General features: G+C 41.6%; 3 protein-coding genes across 3 annotated transcripts; 2 read left to right on the plus strand and 1 right to left on the minus strand.

Annotated features, from left to right (window-relative positions):
- Positions 1 to 1,319: 1,319 nt before the first annotated feature.
- Positions 1,320 to 7,172, minus strand: LOC311261321 (V-type proton ATPase subunit d 1). Its single transcript, XM_084359846.1, has 8 exons — positions 6,974 to 7,172; positions 5,817 to 5,988; positions 4,345 to 4,523; positions 4,133 to 4,212; positions 3,825 to 3,902; positions 3,562 to 3,738; positions 3,348 to 3,425; positions 1,320 to 2,540 (listed from the first exon to the last, which is right to left on the minus strand). Exons 1-8 carry the CDS (start codon positions 7,098 to 7,100, stop codon positions 2,379 to 2,381), a joined length of 1,053 nt encoding a protein of 350 aa, XP_084215972.1. The 5' UTR covers positions 7,101 to 7,172; the 3' UTR covers positions 1,320 to 2,378.
- Positions 7,173 to 11,482: 4,310 nt separating this feature from the next.
- LOC311268458 (protein NLRC3-like) lies at positions 11,483 to 16,507 on the plus strand. The gene is made up of 6 exons (XM_084372133.1): positions 11,483 to 11,567; positions 11,657 to 13,448; positions 13,544 to 13,717; positions 14,084 to 14,257; positions 15,181 to 15,227; positions 15,810 to 16,507. The coding sequence occupies exons 1-6, from the start codon at positions 11,531 to 11,533 to the stop codon at positions 16,382 to 16,384; spliced, it is 2,799 nt and encodes a 932-aa protein (XP_084228259.1). The 5' UTR covers positions 11,483 to 11,530; the 3' UTR covers positions 16,385 to 16,507.
- Positions 16,508 to 19,193: 2,686 nt separating this feature from the next.
- LOC311254553 (high choriolytic enzyme 1-like) lies at positions 19,194 to 24,337 on the plus strand. Its single transcript, XM_084348388.1, has 10 exons — positions 19,194 to 19,229; positions 19,316 to 19,400; positions 19,661 to 19,688; positions 19,791 to 19,829; positions 19,965 to 20,099; positions 21,869 to 21,989; positions 22,528 to 22,706; positions 22,894 to 22,975; positions 23,667 to 23,791; positions 23,960 to 24,337. Coding segments are annotated over exons 2-10 (765 nt in total). The 5' UTR covers positions 19,194 to 19,229; positions 19,316 to 19,346; the 3' UTR covers positions 23,962 to 24,337.
- The last annotated feature ends 650 nt before the right edge of the window (positions 24,338 to 24,987 follow it).

Genomic DNA, 24,987 nt, shown 5'->3' on the forward strand with positions numbered 1-24,987 from the left:
TGGTACGACAGCTGCAGCCGGACAGCCTGATTGGACTTAATTACACCTAAAGAGTTCAGCCTGTGCAGAATCACTTTCCTGGAAGATATTTGTGCCTGCAGCCACATTTTAATCCAATAGATGTGAGTTTGTTTCATATATCAAGTGTGAATTTGTCGAACGGTTAAGAAACAAAAATGAGTTTGATTAATTAAATGTTTCCACCTGTTCTGATTGATGCTCCACACTCAGGTCAGGTTTTGTAAGTAATCGCAGTTTTGACATTATGACGTTTATGTTATGTGTTGCAGAGATATCTACTGAAGTTAGCATCCAAAAATCCTGTGTTTACACCACTAACACTCCCCTGGTCCCCGAGCTCCCTGTCTGAACCACTATCTGCACGGCTAACTGAGCTCACTAGCTAACGGCAGCTACAGTTCACAGCAGTTAGCGTTTTTTCTGCTGCCTTATTTGTTTTTTACTATGATTGACTTCAGTATTTGGTTTCTCTAGATTCAGAGGGAACCCTGTGAGGGATATTTCAGCTTTGGCACTTTATAAAACTTCTACTGACGAGCTCTTTGCTTCACACTGAAACTGACCGGCATTACAAGCTCCTGCACCAATCAAGATGCTGCCCCTGAGCTGTGGTGTTGAATAACGACCAGAACATTTTTTTTTTTGCAGAATATTAAGATGGCACAGTGACCTTTGACCTTCTGGATATCAAATGTGATCATTTTGGACGGACGACCTGAAAAGCCTCCAGACACGGCCTCTGCGATCACTTCATGACTAAATATTTTCACATTATAACAAAGTACTTATATTTCATGTTATAACATGAAACGTTTTGTGTTATCACAAGATAATGAGTGAATTGTTAGAACCGTCTCGTTAGAACGTGAAAAGGTCTTGTAATAATAAACGTTTTAAAGTTATAAAGCGATACTGGACTGTTCTTCTTCTTCTGGCACGGCTGGAATACAGTTTTCTAACTGTGAACATGTGAGCACGCAGCAGATAACAGCACCAGCTCCGCCCTTACAGAGCTGCGGCTGTGGCCTGTTCGACACTCGGATTATATTTCATATTTACGGCACAATGTTCTTGAATCCCTGTCAGACAGCTGTGGCGACATTTGCTTCCATTACAGACATTTTAATGAAGATAGCGATCTGCCGGCGTTCACGTCTGCAGCAACTGGCTGACGAAGGAATTCACAACTTACAAATCGTTCAGAAACGGAATCCCCTCCCTTTAGTCTTACAGTCCTACATCTGTCACCTGTATTAACACGTCAGATCAGTTAAAATATTTCTCCAGAGCGACGTTCGTGCAGTTTAGTCTGTTTAATTTTCCGTCACATTTACAATACACAGTTCACAAGTAAGAAACAGATCAAAACAGCAATAAATCAATTTTTACAGCATGGAAAAAAAAAAAAATCATATAGTCATCTTTAAATATCTATATATCTTTGTATACTTTAAACATTACGTCCATCATATACTCAACTACAGTTTGCCTCAATCCAGTACGCTCATTCACAGAAACTTAAAGAGTTCACGCAGGAACAGGGACGGTGACGACTGGAAGTTCCTGTTCAGCGGTTTGTTTTTTTTTAATATCTAACAACAATCTAGTTAAGACAGCAAATCAGATGGGGCTCACACGTTTTCACTCGTTAGTTTTGGAGGGGGGGGAACCACAGTAATGACCAGACATGCCGACAAAACCAACACTAAAACAGAAATAAATACAGGTTATATAGAACCTGGTTGAGGCTGATGCTGAGCAGAGGAATGTTTTCATTAACGTTCATTTTCACTGATTAATCCAAAACATACAGTTTGCTGAATCTCTAAGTGTTTCGTGATGGTTAGTGTTTGATGCTCGGGGAGTTCGCTGTGAACTAAATCAGGCTTCAGCTTTTCTGTCCGGGCGTCCGACGGGTTAATTCCTGCATTAATTAAATTGCAAATTCTTCTTCTGTTGTATTTCACCAGCTGACGTGTCGGGTGGGAAGGGTGTGCCGCATGAAATAAACACAATGTGCGTCAGAAGGTTTGGACAATCGGAGAAAAAGTGTTTGAAAGTCAAATGAGTTTCCTCCTTAACCTGGTGAGCTGATTGAATCCAGCATCAACCACCTCTGTTGGATCATGTGGTCATTTTCCAGTTTAAAACTACATTTAAGTTGATTTCATGTTTTACTTTCTGAACAAGCCTGACTGGAACTCACACTACAACAAGAAAACCAATTTACACCTACGAGTGAAGAATTTAGCATCGAACCATCAGAACCTTTAACACCGAGGTGCGACTGAGACTGAATGAAATGTTGGAGGGAAGAAAAAGAAAAAGAGGAAGATGAAGATGAAGGAAGAGGAAGCTCAAAAGATGGGAATGTAGTTGTCGATCTTAGCGCGGTGCCGCTGGGCGATGCACTCTGCGATCCAGACGATGTTCCTGCACTCCTGCTCCTTCAGCTTGACGTAGGCGTAGAAAACACTGAAGTGGAACTGGTTGAGGAAGGCCAGCTTGTTCAGCTTCACCTGCGGGGACGAAGAGACTGATGAGTGCATGAACACCACAAAGCTGATAATGACAGATACACTCCTAATTACCATACTGGCAGGAAACTACCTTCATTGACACAGTGCAGTAAAGATATAACAAGGCAGAGAGAGAGAGAGAGAGACAGAGAGAGAGAGTCCCCCTTTATAGATCTTCAAATCTCAAGAAATCTCTTCTCTTCACATCCTATTGTGACCCGACTATTCGTTATTCTTAAACTTGTTGTCCTTGTTTCTACCTGTGTTTCTGTTTCAGAAGCAGTTAAAACAGGAACAGAAAAATAAAAATCGTTCATCGTATCAGACTAGGCCTGCAAATAATCATTGTCATGATCAATCAATCTGTTGCTGCTTTTCATAATTACTTTATCAATCGTTCAGTCTATAAAATGTAAAACGATGACAAAGAAAAGCAGCAAATCCTCAAATTTAAGAAGCTGGAACCGGAAATTTCTTTGACACTTCTGCTTGAAAAATAACTGAAGTGATCATTCGATTATCAGAACAGTTGACGACTAATTATCTTTCGATAGACGGCTAAATTAACTAAGTAATGGTTGCAGCTCTACAGTTAAGAGTTATCATATCCAATGACAGCCATAAAGTTTCTGTTACCACATCTAAACATGTACAACATGTATTTACACTTGTTTAACACACAGATTTCTTTTAAAACATTTCCAGTTCGGACACTAAAACCACGACGGAGCCGAGTTCAGCTGTGCACAGACAGTGTGAGACTGGTCTGTTGTCGGGCGTGACTGTATGTCTGATCATGTGTGTCACCTCGTGCTCGAAGAAGCGGTCCTCCAGTGTTTTGTCGCCTGGGTTGCTGCCGGCACCCTCGAACAGCAGCTTGTACTCCTGCGGACCAGAACCAGGTTCAGACTTACTGACGGGGGCAGTGATTATTACAACCAAGTGTTTCACACCAACGAGACAATGAAGAGCAGGAAACTGAAGAAACACCAGTTAACTGCCACCGGCATTTTTGACTCACGGGATAGAAATCAGCGACGGCCTTGACCTGCTCGTAGTCATCTGCCCGGGCCAGCTGAGCAAGGCCTTCTGGGTAAAGCTTGCCGCAGTGGGGGAAGAGCTTGGCGCGGTCCTCCTTGGACAGCTCGGTGCCGAACGAGTTGATGGTGATGATGAAGGCTCTCCTGTCGGCCTCGAACTGCAGCAGAGACGGAAGATCAGTGGAGCAAAAAACAAGCGGCTGACCGAGCTTTTTATTTATTCGTTAAGTTTCTGGAGCCTCACCTCCAGAATAGGACACATGGTGTCAGCTGTGGTTCCTCCGAGGTTGGAGCAGAACTTGTAGAAAGCCTCCAGGTAAGCCTGAAAGGAAGTGGATCAGGAAGTATTTTAGGGATAAGATGGAAACTAAGCTTGGTGAAACAATATCTCCAAAAAATCATAATTATGAGAGAAAAAGTCATAATCATGGATAAAAGATAGAAATTAATTTATTATAATTATTTTTTCCCCCCATGATAAAGCTCGCTAACATTATCTAGTGAGGAGGAAGGCAGCAAAACATCCTTCGAATTACTGTGATCATGTTTTACCTTGTAAAGTGTGTTACGGATGATTTCAATGTTCATCTCATCCAAGTCCTGCTCAGATATGCAGTCCTGGAAGAATGCAGCTGGAAAGCAAAGAGAAAGGAGGGATGTTGAATGTTGAATGTTTCTTTGGTGCCATCTGCTGTCCTGCAGGAGTCATTACTGTTTTCACTTCTCCTGTTGTTTAAATAGCGAGTGTATGTAGAGGTACGCACCCAGCGGCGTGTCCACCAGGATGGCGTTGTAAAGCTCGGCGGGGGTCTGGGCGATGTTGACCGCCTCCATCTGCTCGAAGCTGCCCAGCGGGTGACACTTTGGCACCAGCTCAGAGATGGCCCGCTGGTGGAGGGTGCCGGTGATCAGCAGGATGACGTTATCGATCATATAGCTGTACCTGAAGACACAGAGCAGGTGGGGAGGAGATGTCATGACAAACTCTGCCTCTGATATCTGTCTGGTAGCAGCGTTTTTATCATTGTTAATAATGATGATGATGATTATTATATTAGATGATTACTGGGGCAGATGTTCAGCATTTTGACGATGATCAGCATCCTTTCTCCATTTGTAGTCACTCAATGTCCCGCCCACAACACTTTGTGATTGGTTACATGAGTAATAGCCTATCAACACTGAATAATCAGAATCTGTAAAGTACCTAGTTACATCACCAGAGATGTTCGGATGATACTGAAGCTACTAATCAATTATTTGATTTATCGTTACAGCTCTACAAATCATTCTAAATAGTTTTCATCTCTGCTTTTTGTCTCCTGGGTTTGTTTATTCCATTAATGTAACTCATAAATAAAATGCTTTGAAACTAATATATATAATATAACAAATGAATATTCACACTTTAGAAAAACCTCACACAAGTTTCAAGTTTCTCCAAGACGTTTGTCATCGTGTAATGAAATGAGCTCAAACCAGCGGCTGTCGGAAATCAACTGGAAAAACTTATGGTATTCTTTGTAATATCGTCATCAGTAATGTGAAGTATGTGTGACTTGATGCCAATAAAATGTGAGCACTTTAATGTTGCTTTCACAAGAGATTGTTCAGATACGGAGCCAGACGTTGTGTGTATGTACGACTTTCCCTCAGCATGGTGAAGCCACTTCACAGCCACACTGATCATGCATTGATGGATGTACACTGCCTGGTGTCATTCCCTTTGTTAAAAGTGAATCACCTGCCGGCTTTAAAACCACCCAGTTAGGGTCACTGGTGGGCTAAAAGCAGCAAACATCGTCCTTTATCGCGTCAGTGATGGGGAATTGTGACTGCATGTGCTGAAAGATATCCAAGTTTACAAATTGTTACGTGTGTTTGGATGGATTATTAATTTGCACTGTTTCTCCTTAGGCCAATACTCAAACACCATTTATCTGTTTAGGCTGAGGAGCTCAGAGTAAAGCCGCTGCTCCTTTGCGTCGACAGGAGCCACCTGAGGTGGTTCGAGCAGGATCCCTCCTGGGCGACTCCCTCTGGAGGTTTTCAAGGCGCAACCAACCGGGGGGAGACTCAGGGCAGACCCAGAAGTTGCTGGAGGGATTACATATCTCATGTGGCCTGGGAACGTGTTGGGATCCCCCAGGAGGAGCTGGAAAGCGTTGCTGAGGAGAGGGATGTCTGGAATACCCTGAAGTTAAATATTATCTCAACACTAAAGCTGTTTTCTTACGTGATGAAGTCCATGAAGCTGGCCAGCGGCTCGTAGGACTGGTTCCTCATGTGGCGAAACTCCACCACCATCTTCTCCTTCAGCTTGTCGTCTATAACGGACACGGTGAGGGGAGAAGCCTCGTTTGCCAGGAAGCTGCCATAGTCTGTGCTCTGCAGGTGGAGCTTCAGATCTGCAGGGGAGACACATGGATGGAGAACGTACAGGATGTAACACACGGGAGGTTCATGCTGCTGCTCCTAACAAATCTGAGCAGGTGAGACCTAACCAAGAAGTTTAAGTTGTTTTTGTCTAAACAACCTGAATAAACTTTGTTTTCATGACTGAATAAACAAACTGACCTTAAAGGACAACACAATTTCTGTTTAACTTTGTTTATATATGGCGGACCCTGCCACCTTTCTAGCTTCCACCAGTGTTCTGGGAACTTATTTTCCTCTGAGAACAGCTTGTTTATTCAGTTATGGAAAAAATACATATCTATATAATAAAAGTCTCAGTTTGAATCACACAGTGTCCTTTAAGTCTTTGTTGTTACAGTTTCATTATTACTGAATAATGTAATAAACTTCGCTTATATGAGAACTTTGCATAAATACTACAACAAATACTCAAAGTACTTGATGTTAGAGGATGTCTGTCGTGTCTTAGTTTTACTCTTTGATTGGAAATCTGCAGAATTAATAAATATCAGTGTAACAGAGCTAACGTTAGCTAATGCTACTGAAGCGTGACAGTCAGTCACAGCTGCACTGTCTAAAGCAGCTGTGAACAATCTATTCATAATGTTTTCACTTCCTCTAAAAAGCCCATCATTGATCAATAGACGACAAAACACTTCTCTGTATTAGCTCGGCATATACTAGCATGACGCTAGCTAGCTAAGACTGACAGGCTTGATAGCAAGCTGTAAAAACCAAATATCGAATAATTTTGCGCCTTTAATTGTTCAACTTATCGACGGGAAGCTTAAGAAAGAGCACTGAGTGACAGTAATGCGACGCAGAGGGTTGAATAACACGATTATAAGGAGTACTGTCGTTGATATTACTCGAGCTAACTGACGTTAGCGCTGAGAGTGACAGCTTGTGCTAGCCAGAGGAATTAGCCCTGGCAGCTAGCTACTAGCCGTCAGCTAGCATCGGCTTGAAACTCACCTTCCAGGGTCTCACACTGAACGAGGTTTAAATAATCCGCCTGCGACAGTATCCCGGCCTTGAACCCCCGGACCAGCCCCTCCAGGTAGCCGTTATCAACGTTAAAGTAGAGCTCGGAGAAAGGCATCCTGTCTGACCGTCAGATCGTCGCTGCCGCAGGAGAAGCGTCCGTCCGGCTACTGAGTTAGCATCAGCTGACTGAGGCACGTGACCGTCACCTGACCACTCACACGGTGTGTGTGTCTGTGCGTGTGTCTGCGCGTGTGTGTGTTTGACTTTTCATCGCATGATTTTGACCTTTTATCAAATAATATGACTTAATTGATAATTCTAACATTTCATTTAAAAATGTTTTCTTTTTATATCATAAACATGATGTTTTAAATGGTATATTATAACTTTTATCTTTTTTAAAAACTTTATATCTCATAATTTTTTGTTTTTTATCTCATAATCATGAGTTCTATCTTGTAACTTAACCCTAACCCTAACCCTTACTTCTTGTAACATAAATATGACATTTTATCTCTGATATATATGATAGTTTTTACCTTTCATCGCATAAGTTTGACCTTTAACTCATCATTTTGATAAATAATGAGTTAAATATGACTTTTTGTCACATAGCTTTTACTTCTTATCACATAAATATGACATTTTTTCTCATAGTTACGACTTTCATGTCAAAATTTTTACTTTTATCTATAATTTTGTCTTACCTAATAATTTTTACATAATTAAGACTAACCATTATACTCTTTTTTTCCCACAAAGCTTATTTCTCATCTTTTTCTTTCCGTACAGACAAACAAAGTCCGACCGGTTTGGCAGTAAAACTTGAATTCATGGATGAAAGATTGGGTGATAGAAGCCACTTTGTTGGGCAAAGCTTTAAATTGAAAACATATGAGCTTGAGGAATGAGCTGACGTCACAATTCTCATTTGTTTTTCTTAAATATGGATCTTAAAAGTAGCAGTGCCATTAAATTAGGATTGCAGGAAGTACATGTTACTCCACGCCTGTAACTTCAAGGAAATGTGCTGCAAGGAAAAGACATGTCAGTCAGCCAGTAATAATGATGTCATCTTTCAAAACAACTTTATAAAGTGCTTCACATGAGGAAAAAACAATTCAGCAAAAATAAACAAGTGCAGAGAATGAACAACAATGAAATAACATAAAAAATAAACAAATAAAACAGGTGTATTAGGTAAAATGGCTAAACCTGTGGAGCGATCGTAAGAACTCAAAAAAAATGAGTGTGTTATCACGTGACTTGGCAGTAAGAGCACAACTCTGAGGAAGAGCTCAGGTGTTTACTGGTTTTCACTGACAGGTAACTGAAGGTCAACAATTCACTGCAAGTGAGGAATGTTGCCCGACTGATTTCAGGTCCAGCTGCTATTTTTTGAAATAAAATGAATCCTAACTACAAATTTTAAGAGTAAAACAAACTACATTTAGTTTTGACACTTTATATTTGATGCACACGATAATACAGCAGCTCTGCGATAAATAAATAAAGGTTATAATGTTCAGCTGTTGTTTTAAATGTAGCCATAATTCTACTTTGTGGTCATTTTGGAGCTCGTTGTGTTGTGTTAAACTAAAAGAAGTCTAATATGTCGTCTTGTAAGCAACAATCTGCGATAAATAAACAATATTATTTATTGATTATTAAGAGCTGAACTCTTTAAAACCTGATCTGCTTCATAAGGACAGCGTGGGTTATTGTTATCTCCTCATAAATACAGTGGTATGAAATTTTTGCACACATCTACAGCAGCACAGGATGAAGTTAATTACCACCATTCACTGGAGACGAGTGGAGTAAAACTCTGTCATCTGATCTGGTGCACATTTGTGGCCCGGCACTGGTTGGACTGGTTTGTGGAGGATATAACAGACATAAATCTCATGCACGCACACACTCAGGGGCAGATCGAGGCTGAGGAGAGTGTGTTTTCATGATTCTCTAGTGTTTTTTAATTGGATTAGTTCATCTGAGTTTGGCAGGTAAGACTCCTCACCTTTAAGTTAATTGTTTGTTAAACTGCTGATGGAGACGATCGGATCCTTTGAGGTGAAATGTCTTTTGATGGAGCTCGTACTGTGACTCATCAGTGCAGCTTGTTTCTGTTTCCAGTATGAACGTGTCGGAGGAGGAGGAGGAGGACAGGGTCTTCACCTCTGAGGTCACTCTGTCTGTGAAACACGACAGTCGGATCAGAGATAAGAGGTAAGACAGACATCGTCTCGGACTCATTATGACCGTTCATCATCATTAAATCCACTTCTTGTGTTTATGTTGAAGCCCGGTGAGGCAGCAGACACCAGACTCACCTGCGCCCACCTGTGTGTCCATGAGGAGTGAGCGGTCTATGTTTGAGCCCATTGACTTCAAGGATGGAGGCCAGTCTGATGAACACAAGTAAGGAGGACAATACAACATACACAGACACGTCTGATTTAAACTCCCTTGTTTTATAAAGAACAATAGAATTATATAATTTCCATTTAATATTTTCTATTTCTGGCTTCCAACAGAGTTTATGATCTATAATCTCTCCCAAAAGATTAGTTTCATGTATTTGTTTTAATTTCAACTGAGAATCTGATTTTGTGTGTTATCTGGTCGTCCTCCAGTCACAAGTTATTAATCAAAGCAGAGGTTCGTTCATATTTCTTTGTTCTGTGTGGCAGCTCAGTGAACCAGGAGCAAACCAGCCGTGTGTCCATGAGGAGCGACTGGTCCAAAGACGAGACCATTTGGTCCGAGGCTGAAGAGCCGAGGTGAGAATTTTAAGCACAAGTGTGTAATTGTATGAATATATTGACCTGCAGCTGATCTGTATGTGTGCTGCAGGAGTTTCATGCTCATTCCTCCACCATCCTTGAGCCAGGCTCAACATATTTCAGACACGATTTCAGTAATTCACTTTTTAAATATCACGGTTATCGCCATTCAGTCGACCCCTGGTATACAGAAAATACACGCATATACTTTTCCTTGTACTTTGATACTTAAGTACATTTAATATCAGGTACTTTTAGACTTTTACTAACTTTTACTTAATTACCTTTGCTACTTTTACCAAACTCATATTTTTACACAATAAAGTAAAGACTTATGCTGCTGGTGCATGATCTTGTGAATGTACTTTACTGCACCTCCAATATTTGTGTCGTTGTACTGTTTTCCTCTATGTATACAGAAGTAAATTATCAAAATGTGTGTGTGTGTGTGTGTGTGCCCTCATGCCTTCTAGGTGTCGAGGTCACAGGAGGAGGTCAGAGGCTGTCAGTAATCGACCTGCCCGGCGGCTTCACACACACCTGGACTCCACTTTCACGGTGTGTAACTTTCTACTGCATCATATGCAAAAGTTGAATTCGGTGTTCTTAAACACTTTCAACTTTCTGTGCTCATCTCATTTTTCCACTCACTTAAAGCCTTTCTTAACTTCTTCCCTCTGGAAAGTCCTGAACATTCAAACCAGTTTGATTACATTTGAAGACAATGACGGTCTTTTATTGTTCATGTATTGGCTGAGCTCCCAGTGGCTTCACTGCCATCGATGGGATTTTTGCTGCCACGAGGAAGCACCTGTATCTAGTCTCCATCAGCTGAAAAACAACAGCAGGTGAAGCGTCTGTGGTCAGAGAAACACTTCCTGTTCAACCTGTTAAGGATTATGATTTTTAGCCACTTTGTGCAAAATAAAGATTCACAGATTCACATTCATCACCTGTTTTTGATCAGGGTCTTTTATATTTTCCAAATAAATCACAAAAACAAAAATACAACTTGAACGAAGGACAGTTAAATCAAGTTCCTGTCCAACCCCCCTGTTCCCCAGGTACTGCCAGGTGCATAAAATACACCTGTATAAGCACACTCATAGAGATAAGTTGGTGTCGCGATGTCCTGGTATTGACGATAACCATGAGATTAATCAACTACCACAGTGTGTGGCTATGTCTGCCAGGCAAAATCATTTTGGAGGAGATGACAGACGAGAGCAAGACACACATAATAATAATCTTTGAAATAGACAAACATCGTACTGTATGTGTAGTTTATGGCACAACTCAAGCAGGATCTCCACTGAAACAATGAGCTGAAAGACACTATAAAGCTTTGTACAACTGAGAATCAGGGCACAAACTCCAGAATCAACAGAGGTGTTATTTAAAATGCTCTGTAAAGGTGCGAAAAGTAGCAGTTCTGGATGAAGATATTTTATTGTTGAGACTCCCAGGTCGTCAAAAACTACCAAACCAAAGTGTCAGTATTTGACCACCTGGGAATGAGACTCAACAATTCATTATCTTACACACCGTTTCTTTGTCTTCACTGTTTAAGCTGCTTGAAGAGAACATTGTGACTTTTGTGAAGAACGAGCTGAAGAAGTTAAAGAAAGTTCTGGGTCCAGAATATCCAGAAAGCTCAGAGAAGCCAAGAGAAGAGGAGGAAGGTGTGGGAGGTGAAGAAGACGAGCAGAGCAGCAGCAGAGATGCATTTCTGAAGATCACACTGAACTTTCTGAGGAGGATGAAGAGGGAGCAGCTGGCTGACTCTCTGCAGAGCAGTAAGATGCTTTTAAGATTTTATTTTATTTTATTTTATTTCACATGTTTACCTCAACGTCAATTGACTGACATTATCTGTGGTTTGCAGAAACTCACGCGGCGACTTGCCAACGTAAACTGAAGTCGAACCTGAAGAAGAAGTTTCAGTGTTTGTTCGAGGGGATCGCCGAAGCAGGAAACACAACACATCTGAACCGGATCTACACGGAGCTCTACATCACACAGGGAGAGAGTAGAGAAGTCGATGAGCATGAGGTCCGACGGATAGAAGCAGCATCACGGAAACCGGCAACTCCAGAAACAACAATCAGATGTGAGGATCTGTTCAAACCTTTACCTGACAGAGATGAACCAGCCAGAACTCTGGTGACGAAGGGAGTGGCTGGCATCGGGAAAACAGTCTTAACTCAGAAGTTCATCCTGGACTGGGCTGAAGACAAAGCCGACCACGACTTACAGTTCATCTTTCCATTCTCTTTCCGAGAGCTCAATCTGCTGAGAGAGAAGAAGTACAGCTTGGTGGAGCTTCTTCATGGCGTCTTCGCTGAAACTAAAGAAGCAGGAATCTGCAGGTTTGAGGAGTTCCAGGTTCTGTTCATCTTTGACGGTCTGGACGAGTGTCGACTTCCTCTGGACTTCAACAACACTGAGATCCTGACAGATGTTACACAGTCGACTTCAGTCGAAGTGCTGCTGACTAACCTCATCAGAGGGAAACTGCTCCCCTCTGCTCTTCTCTGGATCACCACACGACCTGCAGCAGCCAATCAGATCCCTCCTGACTGCGTTGACATGGTGACAGAAGTGAGAGGGTTCACTGACCCACAGAAGGAGGAGTACTTCAGGAAGAGGTTCAGAGATGAGGAGCAGGCCAGCAGAATCATCTCCCACATCGAGACGTCACGAAGCCTCCACATCATGTGCCACATCCCGGTCTTCTGCTGGATCACTGCTGCAGTTCTGAAGCACCTGTTGAAAACCAGAGAGGGAGGAGAGCTGCCCAAGACCCTGACTGAGATGTACATCCACTTCCTGTTGGTTCAGACCAAACAGAGGACTGTTAAGTATCACAGCGGTGCGGTGACGGATCGGGTCTGGACCAAAGAGGCCACGAAGACCATTCTGACTCTGGGAAAACTGGCTTTTGAGCAGCTGGAGAAAGGAAACCTGATCTTCTATGAAGCAGACCTGAGAAACTGCGGCATTGACATCAAAGCTGCTTCAGTCTACTCCGGACTGTTCACAGAGATCTTCAAAGATGAGCATGCACTGAACCAAGAAAAGATGTACTGCTTTGTTCATCTGAGCATTCAGGAGTTTCTGGCTGCGCTCTATGTCTTCCTGACGATCACCAACACCGGTGTAGACCTGCTGAGAGGAGGCCGGACCATCTCTGTGCCTTTACAGCACAAACCTAACTTTAAACACCTCTACCAGAGGGCAGTGGACAAGTCTTTGCAGAGTCCAAATGGACACCTAGACTTGTTCGTCCGCTTCCTCCTGGGCCTTTCACTGGAGACCAATCAGACTCTCCTCCGAGGCCTGCTGATAAAGACAGGAAGTGCACCTCAGGCCAACAAGATGCTGGTGCAGTACATCAAGAAGAAGATCAGCGACAATCCTTCTCCAGAGAGGAGCATCAATCTGTTCCACTGTCTGAATGAGCTCAATGACAACTCTCTAGTGGAGGAGATCCAACATTACCTGACATCAGGAAGCTTCTTTGAAAACACACCGTCTCCCTCTCAGTGGTCAGCACTCGTCTTTATTCTACTGTCGTCGCAAAAAGACCTCGACGAGTTCGACCTGAAGAAATTCTCTGCTTCGGAGGAGGGACTTCTTCGGCTGCTGCCAGTGGTCAAAGCATCCAAAACAGCTCTGTAGGTGTACAGATACATGAAGGACGTGTGAAGGATAATAATAATTTCTATGTCAGACACCAGAAACATTTCACCCTCAAACTTTCTCTCTTCAGGTTGAGCGGCTGCAACCTCTCATCGAGAAGCTGTGAAGCTCTGGTCTCAGTTTTCACATCGAAGAACTCCAGTCTGAGAGAACTGGACCTGAGTTACAATGACCTGCTTGATACAGGAGCAAAGCTGCTCTCAAAGGGACTCAAGAGTCCTCACTGTCGACTGAAGATACTCAGGTCAGTATTTTTACCGTGCAGGATGTTTTATCTTACAACGTACATACGTGTTGACCTCCTCGTGCCTCCTGTATGTTCCAGCAAGTCACGAAACACAAACCCCACAGTTCTGGCTAAATGAGTTAATTAGCAGACAGGTATGTGTTTTCACTGCTATGATTTTTCAGCCAGGAGTATCAGAGTGAGTGAGCTGGAGGATGCATGATTTTCTCCTGCAAGGTATTATCGAGAGCCCAAGTCACACCTCTTCCACTGGACCTCATGGGACCTTATTTCCAAAAAAAATTGTACCATGGTCCTGGAGCAACATTAACTATCATTATCAACACCAACACAGCGACTGAAGCTCTGTGTATGTGTCTGCAGGCTGTCAGGCTGTCTGATCACAGAGAAAGGCTGTTCTTCGCTGGCTTCTGCTCTGAACGCTAACCCCTCTCACCTGAGAGAGCTGGACCTGAGCTTCAATCACCCAGGAGAGTCAGGAGTGAAGCTGCTGTCCACTGGACTCAACGGTCCACACTGGAAGCTGGAAACTCTCAGGTACACTCTCCAATGCTTTCTGTTTTCCTCCTTCTTTCTCCTCTTTTCAGCACGGCTGGGGCAGCTTCTTTTCATCCGTCTCTTTTCTTTACTTTTCTCTTCTATACTCTGATCCAATGTAGTGGAGACTGAAGGGGGGCCCCGACACACACATAATAAGATAAGCATTCTGCTGGCAGAGGATTTTAATCAAAAACATAATTAATGTGCGCAAATAAGTAATAACTGTATTAACCATAAGTGTATGAGGATTTTTATGGGGCCCTCAGGAACTTGGGGCCCTAGGCAACCGCCTAGTTTTGCCTAATGGTAAGCCGCCCCTGGTCCGCGGACCCCTAGTGGTCCGTGGTGTAATTGCAAGGGGTCCGTGAAAATAAAATATCTCTTAAAAAAGACACTGAATACAAACTTAACAGGATCTGCATCCTTTTCAAATTATGAGCCCCTAGTGTTTCACTGGGCATACACCATTCATTTCTTAATAATGCTTTTATTGTGAAATATTTGCAGGAAGCTGATGTGGTAAAACTCATTAGCTTGTAAGGTTCAGGTTGGCGCTTGAAATTAAGCTAATGCTACAAACAAATTAAGGAGATGCTAAGCAGTTACACAAAGGAGAAGAAGAAGAAAAAGAAGAAGACGTCTTCTTCACGCGGAAATTGTCCGAGTTCAGGGGGCCACAAAATCACAGTTCAGACTTCAACAACTTCCCTTCAAGCTTCTTATCAGGTAGCTTTGCTTGTCGCCAAAGCTAAAAAGCCATATACAATAGCATACAATATTATTTGGAACAAATACACTTTTTTGCAGTAAAATAATCAAATGTAAATAGTGGCTCATCTTACCCCGTTCTCCCACTCTTCTCTACCCATTGAATGTGTTAGTGTTTGTGTTCATTTCTCAATTTCCTACTTCCTCCACAGGATTGATCATTGTGGAAAGTGTCGACTGAAACCGCCACCCCTCAGATGTAAGTTAAACTTTTTGCAGAATAATCTTTATTTGATCACATATCGGACAATGAACAACTTAGTACTTTGCATTTAATCCATCTGGAGGGAGCAGTGGGCAACGTACGTGCCCAACAACATATGCACCAACTCCAGATCTTAGCCAGTGGTCAAGGGCACCAGCACTGATGTTCATTTAATGATGGTGTTAGCAGGGTTCCCACTGTTTATATTATATCAAATGTTTTCTAGAGATCAATTTCCACAACTTTTTCAGTGACGATCTATCTGGTAGGACAGACAGGGAGCTCGCACATACACTGTGCTCCTTAATTTATTCATGTTTAACCCCGATGCCTTTGTCTTTTGTGAATTACAGTGTATTATCCATTGCTGCCTGAAGACCAATAACTTAATAGCATGAATAACCAAGGGTTGCTGGAAGTTTTGCGTTCATTCAGAGCAATAGTAAAAATACAAAAGAAAAATAAGATCAGTCTCTTAAAACGAACAAGTCACAGAAGCAATCACCAAAAAATCAACAAGGTGCAGAACATGATGATCAGATCTGCTGTTATATTGTCTTTTGTTTCCTCCGTCAGATTTCCGTCAGCTTTCTCTGGACCTGAACACAGCAGGCAGAAACCTCTCAGTGTCTGATGACAGCAGACAGGCGATGGTGGTTAAAGAGAAGCAGCCGTATCCTGATCATCCAGAGAGATTTGACTGCTGGAAGCAGCTGCTGTGTAGTGAAGGTCTGACTGGACGCTGTTACTGGGAGGTACAGTGGGAAGGAAGAGCCAATATAGGAGTGACCTACAGAGGAATCAAGAGGAAGGGAGACGGGGATGACTGCTGTATCGGATGGAACGATCAGTCCTGGAGTCTGATCTGCTCTGCTCAGGGTTACACCGCCTGGCACAACAACACACCAGCAGACGTAGACGTACCTCCGCCCTCCGACTCTAACAGGGTAGCAGTGCATCTGGACTGGCCTGCTGGCACTGTGTCCTTCTACTGTCTGCCTTCCATCGTCTCCTCAATCAGACGGATCCACCTCCACACCTTCCACTCCACATTCACCGAACCTCTCTACCCTGTGTTTGGGTTTGGACCAAATGGGGCTGACTCTCCATCGTTACCGTCCTCAGTTTATCTGACACAGGTTGAGGAGTGAATGTTGTCATTAAACAGGCCCATGGCGCCGCAAGAGTGAATCCCTTTTTTTTCTGCTGCACATTTTTAATAACGGTTCACCACATAAAAACCCTGTTTATGTGTTATACATGCATTAATGGGTGTTTTAATGGTAGCCCTGAGGGTCATGTGAAAGAAAACATTCTTCTTTTATGTGTGAAACCATTTTTTTAAGTCGTAAAATAAATATTTTCAGTAAAGAAATGTTTTAATGTGTGAAACTGAGTTTCTCTTTTTCCCCAAGAGGATTTTTCTTCTTCTTTTTTTTATTAAAAGTGTTTGTTTTTGTCACACTCATGTTCATATATTCTGGGATTTTTAATGAAGAAGAAGGTTAAATGTCATTTTAAAGTCTGTGTGCAGCTGAACGCCGACTGTGGTGCTGCTGCTTTACATCATGACCAAGTGAAAAACCTTTTTTATTTTCCCAGAGAGGGATTTATTTTTTCTTTTTAAGGCTCAATTTTCCACAAGAGGCTGAAGTTCACCACTACCCCGTGTCTTAAATAGGACGATAACTGTCCTTCCAGGTGGGTTTTAATTTCTATCTGCACTCAAAATGAATATTAAAAACACAAATAAACAACAGCTACAAAAACATTCCTCTTGAGAGCTCACTTAGTTTCACACACATGAAAAATTGATTCTCTTGGAAATAAATATCACTGTTTCACTCATGAATAAAGATGATCACGGTACGTGTGTGCACAGCAGCAACATGCAGCCACGACACATTCCTGCGTGCTTCAGCCACTTAGCGTTTTCTTTAAGTAACATAATGGACGTCAAACTTGAATTTCTCCTCCAGCGTTTTTCTTCTCGTGCCTGCAGCTGAATGTTTGAGCTGTATCATTCACATTCATCTAGAAACTCCTGTGTCAGACTTAAAACCTTTCTATTTTACGAACCAAACGAGTGACAAGTGTGTTCAAGTGACAGAAATTCCCAACTTGCACATTTCTGTCCGACAGCCTGATTTGAATGTCCGTCGGTTGAACTACAGCAAGCGACACAAGAATGTTTCTTGGTGAACAAGTTCTGGTTGTTGTTGCTGTTGACCTTTAACACTTGGGAGACATTGGCTTTACTTCCTCATTGTTTGTGGACCTACGGTTCAAATCAGCATCAAGTTCCCATGAAGTCAAAACTGCTGAAAAAGTATTTTCTTCACACGTCTTGCTCCATATCTCACCTACACCCCAGTCGAGCTTCCAACATCCTTGTTTATGACGCTGCCATGGAGGTGTTAAAAGTTCGTATGAAGTCGACAGGTGGCCAACCCTTACATGTTGCACCTTTATAAAAGTGTTTCACGTTTTCACCAAGGAAGAATAAAGTTTCATTACGTCACCGAATCTTGTCTTCGGTGTCAGACTGTGGTGTCAGTTGTATTGAAGTCTATGGGAGATGCTTGGAGAAACACATTTAAACCCCACATAACCGAACTTAAGAGAGTAAAATAACTACTTATTTCTTTATCGACACGTCGTTCGTCCCTCCATTTGTTTGTGAAGGCTCCTGTTTGCAGATTAGTTGCAGTCTCATCAGTGATTTTTGGTCGTACCTGCCCGCTTGATCACAATATTATCATTTTCTGGATGCATTTCCTCATCAGAAGTCATGCGATGCAGATATGTTTGGTTTTACTGTTTTTCAATGCATGCAGTCACGTAATGACCCTCCCTTTTTGTTTTGGTTCCTTGGTTTCCACCCAAACCACTTCTTTGTTAGAGAGAACAATAAGCCATTAGTTAGTTTGTCACCTCAAAAATTACTCAACCATTCACGCAAATTCTTCCGCCTGAAGACGACCAACTGAAGTATTGATTGATGACTGCTGACAGGCTTTAAGCTGCTGAGTTAATTAATCCTTAACTGAGGGTGAAAAATACCCTCAACTGTGAGAAAAACCAGACTGGCATCTAGAAATCAAGAAACCATGTAGACAACAAACACGACACTAAACTTGAACACTTTAATTGTAAATACATTTCATGGTTACTAAATGAAACAGTTTTAGAGATTAGTTTTGAAAAACATTCTTAAAACATGTTTTTCTTGCCTTTCAAGACCCTTTTTCTTTCTTTCTTTCTTTGCACTTTAGCTGCATTTTGGGGTACTTTTACTTGAATATTTTCCTTTAAAGCTACTTCAAACTTCTATTCTACAACATTTGAGCGAATCAATCTTTTACTTTCAACAATTACTTTAAAAATTCAGATTTTACACAGGGTTCGAGATATGTGGGATCCAGAGGGGAAAGCAGTAAAATAATAAATCTGTGGGGGTCATTAGTACATTACTAACAACCATTATTGGTTATTAAAGCCATTATTATTAGATACAATGTTTTTATCTCATAATTATGACTTTTATCTCCAAATTTCGATTTTTTTTTTGTAAAATCTCATTATTATGACTATAGTTTCCATAGGATGTGGCACAAGTCTCTCGCTTACTATTTATTTATTTATCTCTGCTCCTAGCAGTCATTCTGGAGACAAAGTTACAACTCAATCGCTGATTTTACACACAAAAATATGATGATTAAATTAAACTTGGCTGTCATAGAGAATATTGAAAACTCACAGGGGCCATTTTCCTGCACTTGTATTGCTGCTTTCTGAATATGTGTGTGATTTCATCCTGGAAAATCACTCTCAGTTATTCTTCTGAAGCAGCTTCACATTGTTTCACAGCGTATTTGACTGACAGCCGAGCTCGTCAGACATGGTGCGACCTCAGACACGCCCTGTGTGAGGAGCCTATATAGAGTGAGGAGCCGAGCACCTGCTGCATCGAGCATCAGAGGCCAGGTACGACAGGTAAACTCTGCTAATCTTACCTTCATGATTTATATGTGCACATCCTTAACAACCAAACTCTGCTCAGATTTTCACTGTGTTTTCAGATTTGTAGTTCAGCTGGAGAGAACCGACGTCATGACTCCAGTTTTCATTTTCCTCCTCTTCCTCTCACTGACCGTCGTTCCTCTGGTAAGTCTGAATCTTTCATCACTTAAACAACGATGTTAAACACTGACTTCTGTCCTTTGAAAGTCATTTTCCTCCAAGATAGTGAGAGGAAAAAACTTGTGAAGTTGATGACAATGCACTTCTTTTCAAGGATTTAAGGATCTATTAAATGTCTGCTAATGAAATATGAGATTTAAAGCACATTTCTTTAGATATCTGGTTTTCACTTAACAGAATTAACTGAAGAAAACATGATTTAAAAATGTGCCTTTGTGTTACAGGGTGCATCTGATGATGGAGATCAAACAGGTGAGTTGAAAAATAAAGAATTCTTGAAATATTCAAGTAAAATTTGATCTTTTCTTTTCCTCTGACATCCTCTGTTTTCTCTGTTTGCTGACTCCTCTGCAGACGTCTCTGAAGTCATCGCGAGAGCTAATGCAGGCATAAGTAAGACAGTTTTATATTATCTAACTCTGCTGGCTAAAAATGTAAATTCATCAGGGCAAAAACACAATGAGGCTTGGTGAGAGCAGCAGCTGAACACAGCTGACCATAAGTACATGTTGTCTTTTTCCTCTGCAGCTTCTTCGAGACTGATGCACGGAGACATCAGGCAAAATCTGGACAGGAATGCAGATCCCTGCACCGCCAGAGGCTGCAAGTGGCCTAAACAAGGACGCTATGTCTACGTGCCCATCGCTCTCTCCACCAGATACAGTAAGCTGCTGTAAACCAAGAGTAACATTAAAAACAAGCTGCTTTCAGTAGCATGCAGAGAAAAGTCTCAACATCGTCACTATATGTAAATAATAGTACTTAAATAAACAAATTAAAACGAAAAAGTCATTTAGAAAAAGCTGATTTTACTCGTTTTGTCATTTAAAACCTGTTCACCAGTTAAATTTTGTTGACTGGGGACATTTACATCCATTAATGCAAGAAAAGTATCGCACAAACACTTTCTTATTTTATATTTGCTTGTTTTTATAATTACCATGAGGGCTATCTGTTAAAAAAGTAATTTCAGAGTCAGACAAAATGAAGAGAGCCACTCCTCTCCAGCAGCCTCCTGTCCTCGCCGCACTTTAAAATTGTTATATAAATTAAATGCATATCAGCATGTGAATGGATAAAGGAGAATATCTGTGCTCCAGTGATGTAAGAGCGATGTTAATGGGACAGTCTGAACCTTAGTGATGGATTATTATTCTTTGTCTTCCCTCCGTGTTGGGGATAATCTTGCTCTAAGGTCACCAAGATGCTTTGGGGGATTTCTGAATTTATATTTCTTCAGTGATTTCTTAGCGGATTCATGGAAAATATAAATCACGCAGTCTTATCAATATGTGCATCTTGTCCGTGTCTTAACATTTTGTTATGGGTTAGGGGTTAAAGAAGACGGAGTGACTTTTTGAAGTTAATGCAACTATTCGACACTAAGGAGTTTTTAAAGTACCTGCGTTGCCTCCATGAGCAGTACTGGCCATTGGCTTGTCGGTTCCAAGGTCTCCTGTGTTTAAGTTGTACCTGCTTTGTACGAGCATGCAGGACAAAAGAGACAAGGACAAAGAAAATGTCATCGTGCGTCTTCGTCGTTGCTCATGCCAAATGTCAAGAGCGCTCGGGACATTTACACCTGCAGGGTGACGGTGCAACTTGAAACTGGAGGGGAGTAGACGCTGTCCATGGTGCTGAAGGAGTCACAACAACTGACGTATCCCATCCAGATGTTATAAGTGATTCAAACAAACCCAGTTGGCAGTTTGTTGGTTAAAACTGCTGCAGTGTAACACAACAGCCTTGCAGCAACGCCTCATGAAGGTTATCATGTTGAGGGTTTTTCAGACCCTTTTAAAAAAAAAAAAAGCATTTGGACCTTTGAATTTTTTACAAAGTTTCATGAGTTCTTATACATGTTTATGCCCTCAAAAAAGCGATTTACTTTAGGCGTAGAAAGTAAGAATAATAATTCCTTGCACTTCCAGAGGAGAAAAAAAGGCTCACTAGCGCCCTCTAAAACACAGCACCTTGGACTACTTTCACCGAATTTCAGAATTCAGGCTTATGTGAATTATATTATATATATACTATTATTATGAATTCTCACTTTGTTCTCAAAATCAAAGATTAAAGTCAGAATTGTGAAAAATGCTTACTGCTTCAAATATTGCGACTACAGCTTCAGCGCCGACTGAAAACAACATCTTGAGAACATTTACGTCAACGTGTACCAACTGCGTACAACAAAATAAAATCCCTGACGTGAACACAGTGGCAAACTGAATGATAAAAAGATCTCCTCCCTCCGCCTGAGCTGTGCAGTTCTGTAAAATAGCACCAAATGATTCAAGAGTTCAGGTCATGTGAAAACTTTTATTTTGTGATCATGAAGGATCAGAGAGTGATTTATAAATCTGAGATACATTTTACTAATTTGAAGAAAGTGTTAATAAGAGACGGAGATAAGCTTGTTTTCGTGTCTTCAGGCAGAAGGGAGCGCAACATCATCATCAGAGGCCTGCTGACCTTCCACAAGTCCACCTGCATTCGCTTTGTGTGGAGGCACAGATGGCACAGGAACTCCCTCTACTTTTTCTCTGGAACTGGGTAGGAACACACACACACACACACACACACACACACACACACACACCTTGTCATCTTGCATTCTGTCAGTGTTGTAAGAAGCACGCAGATCCTTTATTTAATGTATATATGTTAGTAACTGTAAGTAAAAGTTTTATCAACAAAACTTTTTACAGTGTTTTACTGTTGTAGCTTGTTTTAACTCCTCAGTGGTTCTCAGCCGAGGGCTCGGGCTCCTCCAAAAGGTCACAAGATAAATCCACGAAGTGATTAACGGGACAATGAAGAGAAATTTCAGTTTGAAAAATCATTCTCTCTAGTCTTTAATATATTCTGTGTACATACTCAACTCATACCTAAACAGCATATTTGTACAATTTTTCTGCCTCTGTACAATGTTAAGATCAAAAAAGCCCAAAATGCTATAATTATAATTATTATATTATATAATTATAATTCGACCATTTTGAGACACTTCAAAAGCCTCCGGAGGCCAGAAATGCATCAACACTACCTGTTTAATTCAAATGATTTCACCGTGCATGCGTCTTTGTGTCAGGTGCTGGTCCTACCTCGGCCGTCAGAGGCGTGGACAATACGTCTCCCTGAAGAAAAACGGTTGTTTGTACACGGGCACGGTGCAGCATGAGGTTCTTCACGCTCTGGGCTTCCACCACGAGCAAGTCCGCTCCGACAGAGACGACTATGTCTCCATCCTCACCCAGAACATTCAGCCAGGTCAGCTCACCCACAAAAACCTTCATTTCCCAGTCCTGGTTCATGTTTTGTACATCAATGGGAACAATTCAGGGTGAAGCAACTACCTGACCATCCTGTGCATGTTAGCTAGCATGGCTAGCTTTTAAATCTTCATCTGTTTGGTCCATCAGCCAAATATTTTGCTGTGTTCTCTCCTCCTGTGCAGGAAGGGAATCCAACTTTAAGAAGGTGCAGACTAACAACTTGGATACTCCCTATGACTTCAGTTCCGTCATGCATTACAGCAAGTGAGTGACTGTGTGATTGCATACATAAAAATAATAATGATAACAGTATGTGTGAGCACCTTTTAGGGCTTCGTTACAAAGTGCTTCACAGAAGCAATAAAAACAGATTCTGATAAGCCTGGTCGCCTCCGGCTTTCAGTCTAAATCTCTGAATTTGGATCTCCCGCTCCTCTTAGGCTCATACGGGATTAAGCAATCATTGATATACTCAAGTGATAATTAAAATCTTAAAATCTATTCTGAAATGTGCAGGTAGCTGGTGTAATGAAGTTAAAATCAGGGTTATCCAGTGAACAGCCACAACATTAAACCACTGACAGGTGAAGTGGAAAGTGAATCAATCATCGGGTGTCATATCAAAGTTTCGGTCTTGGCATTCATGTGGATGCCATTCGACATGCACCCACCCAAACACAGATGTGGACCTTGTATACAGCGTGGCCTCGGTACGCTATGTGCCCTGACAAACTGCAAAAACTGCTCAGGAAGGCCCAGCGAATGTGACAAAGAGGTCCGTGGAGGTCCATCCCTTCACCCACAGGAGGACCCACTTCAAATGTCCCATGGCCAGACACCACAGGCCTCCCTCAGAGGTCTTATAACCATGTCATGTCACAGCTGATCGGTGTATGCTTGTGTTTGTGTGTATAAAGCTCTACATACCAAAAATGTTGTTTGTGTCCTCCTCAAGATACGCCTTCTCCAAAAACGGCCAGCCAACCATCATCGCTAGGAGCAATCCGAACCTGAACTTCGGACGCGCCACTGAGATGAGCCAGAATGACATTGACCGTGTCAACGAGCTGTACAAATGCTGTGAGTGACATATTAATGCTCAATTATATAGAGATCAGACAGCAGATACACTCTGAGTTAGCACATAACAGCAGCACAGTAGAACAAGGAAAACGTAGGGTTAAGAAATGATATATCTGAGATTGTTAACAATAAATCAGAATCTGTTTTTTTTTTTTTTCCAAACAGGAAAGGGTTCGACCTCCAGATACTTCAAGTCTCGGCTTGTGATGATTACACCGAAGGCGTACATATGTCGTACTGCAAGAATATTACCTCAAAACAAACTTGTCTTGGATAAATAATCTGCGTACATGTTCCTATTTGATATAAAGGTCTGAACTCCTGCCACTGTTTTTCGTTACGTTTTAAACTGGCAACAGATACTTTTCTTGCTTTAACGTATCCTAATGAAGTAAATGAATAATGTAGATATAGAACAATGACACATCTGTGTTTAGTTTGATTACCTTTAAGCCTCTCTTTCACTATGCTATTTTGTCTTCCACTGGACATGAAATCTCCTGGGAAAATGAAGGTTGACGGGTGATTAAATGGATGAGTGAACTCGTGTTTTGTCCTGTGTTGTTAATAGTTGTTGCCCTGAGAAAAAAACTGAAAATACCTGGTTGATAAAGTAAAAGAAAAGTTGAAAAAATCTGGCGCGGACTGCCTCAAAATGATTATTTTGTTAGCTTCATTATCTGCAGCTCCAGTCCGACTTTGACTAAAACATTATCATAAAATATATACAGCTTGTCAAAAAGAGTCATGAAGGAAACATTGAGAAATACATTTTGGAACAAAGGCTAGTTAGGAACTGCAGGGAAACCTGCTGGAGGTCGATGGTATTGCATCTCTTTCTGCTGTGGTCAGACATAGTAGTACTTCACTTCATGGACGTAACGTTGCAGAGAGGAGACGGGGACTCTTGTCTCCTGGAAGTTATGGTGACAGGCAAAGAAATGCACCATCACCTTGAATACACTTGTGGTTTTCTCTGGGTTTAAACCTTCCCTCTCAGGCCGGCTCCGAACCATCTGCACACAGACGAACAGGCTGAGAAACAGCTTAGTGTGCAATAACAGTGCAGTAACTGTCAATGTGCAATAACTATCAATTTTAGACACTATTTATTATATATAGAATATTTTATTGGTTACCTATTGTAAAAAAAAAACAACATTTTGGATAATGTTAGTACACTACTCAACAAA

The sequence above is a fragment of the Pagrus pagrus genome, assembly GCF_965226575.1.
Source record: "Pagrus pagrus genome assembly, chromosome: 1".
NCBI classification, from domain to species: Eukaryota; Metazoa; Chordata; class Actinopteri; order Spariformes; family Sparidae; genus Pagrus; species Pagrus pagrus.